Source organism: Lithobates pipiens, unplaced genomic scaffold (genome assembly GCF_037356315.1).
Source record: "Lithobates pipiens isolate NorthernLeopardFrog02 unplaced genomic scaffold, aLitPip1_a1.2 Scaffold_324, whole genome shotgun sequence".
In the NCBI taxonomy this organism is placed as follows: domain Eukaryota; kingdom Metazoa; phylum Chordata; class Amphibia; order Anura; family Ranidae; genus Lithobates; species Lithobates pipiens.
In genome coordinates this window covers 10302-13116 of record NW_027507795.1, presented here as the reverse complement: position 1 = coordinate 13116, position 2815 = coordinate 10302, and the positions used below count along the sequence as shown (strand labels likewise).

At 38.0% G+C, this 2815-nt stretch overlaps 1 protein-coding gene across 1 annotated transcript; it reads right to left on the bottom strand.

Annotated features, from left to right (window-relative positions):
* Positions 1–714: 714 nt before the first annotated feature.
* LOC143955148 (uncharacterized) lies at positions 715–2410 on the bottom strand. Its single transcript, XM_077465242.1, has one exon. It carries the CDS (start codon positions 2271–2273, stop codon positions 1188–1190), a length of 1086 nt encoding a protein of 361 aa, XP_077321368.1. The 5' UTR covers positions 2274–2410; the 3' UTR covers positions 715–1187.
* Positions 2411–2815: the final 405 nt, after the last annotated feature.

Below are 2815 nucleotides of genomic sequence, written 5' to 3'. Positions count from 1 at the left end.
CTTAATACCAAGGAGCAGGCAGAGAGTAATATTGCTGCCTGTCACTCTCCAAATGCAATCTTGACTCTGTAACAGTAAGATTACCCTTAGGGAACTTCTACCTTGCTGGATGGCACTCAGCCATCTTAAATGGACAACCCCCATTAATTATGGTCCTTTTTTTCAATTTCTTTCTATTTTGTTAGATCTGTGGAGCATCAAGATTGGTCTGTCTTTGACACTCATTTTCTTATATTTGAGGTAAGTTAGACAGTGCACCTGATCTGCTATTCATCACAGCATTATTTACCTTATCCCATTCAAAGTAAGATGTATCACCAGTATGGGTGTGATGCATCAGTATAAAATAGATTCAATCATTTTGACTTCTTAAAGGTATCTTTTTTGGGTGTTCTTCACCTTAGATACCCTAAACGCTTTATGTACCCCCTACTTATATTTAAACTGTCCTCAATATTCTGTGTTATTTTTTCCAAATAGAAAAAAATTCTAAATGAAATCTTGTCCTTATCTGCACACCTTGACTGGGGATCAGTGCGAAGAAACTTGGTGTTTTTTATGCTCACAGGAAATTTCTATTTCAACCTCAAATGAAGTAGCTTTGGTAAGGTTCATTGTTTTGTTTTTATTATTATTGTTTATTTGTAGCAACCCTCCATATTGATGAAATTACTATTTTCTATGCCTTATAATTGATATAATCTTCTGATGCTATTTTGTTATATATTTTGTTTATTTATATATGATTATGCAGGAGTACTTATAAAATCTTTTGTTATTTATAGTTTAATAGTCACCATACAAAATATCTCCTGAGGAAGCTCTGTCGAGCGAAACATGTTGAGAAAGTGGTATTGTCTATGTCTATACGCTCAAGTGTAACAACAGATTTTGAAATACAAAATTGTCTCCTTTTTTTTAACTTTTTGTAATTAAATTCATTAATTTAATATGATGCTATGACTAGTGTGTCTACATTGCTAATATATAACAGCTTTAAAGTCCCAAGGTTTGTGACCTCTAGCTCATTTTCTTTCTAATTTCAAAATTGGGATGTGGTGTTTTATTTTTGATTCCCTATTACCACTTAATTCTATAAAATTCATATAGAAGCCATGTCCAATACTCAAGGCACTAATACACCTTAAGGGTTGTGTTGGGTCCCTGATGTTCAGGAAGACAGGACTTCAGTGAGGAACAATTCCCTCACTCAGGACAGGAATATGCCTTCTCCCCTTGTGAGATCTCTGATGTGTGGAAAGACTGGACTTCTGTGAAAAGCATTTCCCGCACTCAGGACAGGAATATGGCTTCTCCCCTGTGTGAGATCTTTGATGTGTGGAAAGACTGGACTTCTGTGAAAAGCATTTCCCACAATCAGAACAGGAATACGGCTTTTCCCCCGTGTGAGATCTCTGATGTGTGGAAAGACTGGACTTTATTGAAAAACATTTGCCGCACTCAGAACAGGAATACGGCTTCTCCTCTGTGTGAGATCTTTGATGTGTGTTAAGATGGGACTTGTCTGAAAAACATTTTCTGCACACAGGACAGGAATACGGCTTCTCCCCTGTGTGAGATCTCTGATGTTTGTAAAGTGTGGACCTATCTGAAAAATATTTGCCACACTCAGGACAGGAATACGGCTTCTCCCCCGTGTGAGATCTCTGATGTGTATAAAGACTGGACTTCAGTGAAAAACATTTCCTGCACTCAGAACAGGAATACGGCTTCTCCCCCGTGTGAGATCTCTGATGTGTGTAAAGACTGACCTTCTGTGAAAAACATTTCCCGCATTCAGGACAGGAATACGGCTTCTCTCCTGTGTGTGATCTTATATGCTCATTAAGCTTAGATTTAAAACCGAAACACTTCCTGCACTCAGGACAGGAATACGGCTTCTCTCCAGTATGTGATCTTTTATGCCTATGAAGTTTGGGTATAGAACGGAAACACTTCCCACACTCAGTACAGGAAAGCCTCTTCTCTGTTGGAAGGATGGCACCATCCCTCACAGGCTGAGGTTCCTCAGGATAAGAGAAATACAATGGTCCATCTACACTGTGTGGTGCCGGATGGACATTTGAGGTAACCGGGTTTTCTCCTGGACTATGCTGTGCGATGTCCTCATCTTCTACGGTACAGTCTGGAGACAAAGTGAGACAATCCTCTGAGGTTTTCCTCATCTCCCGTCCATCTACTAGAATAGAAATAAAAAGATTATTACTAGACATAAGCAGATTGGTTCTCCTAAACCAGGACTCCATCCACATCAGGCAGCTTTGTCTCTGAGGATCTTACAATTCCCCCTCAAAGTAACTAGTAAATGGGTCCTCTGTAGGGCAGCAACTAATGATTTTTTTCATAATTGATTAGTTGGCCGATTATTGTTTCAACTAATGGGATAAAAACTTCAAAAAAGGTTGGTATATAATTTTGTTAATATTCTTGAATATCTATATACAGTGGTAAATAAAAATATCCAGATATATAGTTGGATAGTTAATACACTCAGAATAACAGACAGGTGTATTATTAGAGGTAGAATCTGCTACATGTCAGAATCAGAGATCATCATTATTAAAATGTAAAAAAGAGGTAAAACGCTGTTTTGCAGATGATCAGACAGGAGTGTAATATAATGATATGATGGATGACAGACTGACTCCCTTGTCATAGACAGGTAGGTAGGTACAAGCTCCCTGCACCTGATGTCACTTATGCTGGTTGTACACAAACAAATTTTTCTTTGAAAAATAATTCATACAATTTTCTAACCATTAGTGGGGTCAAATCGGTGTTCATTTTCCAACAC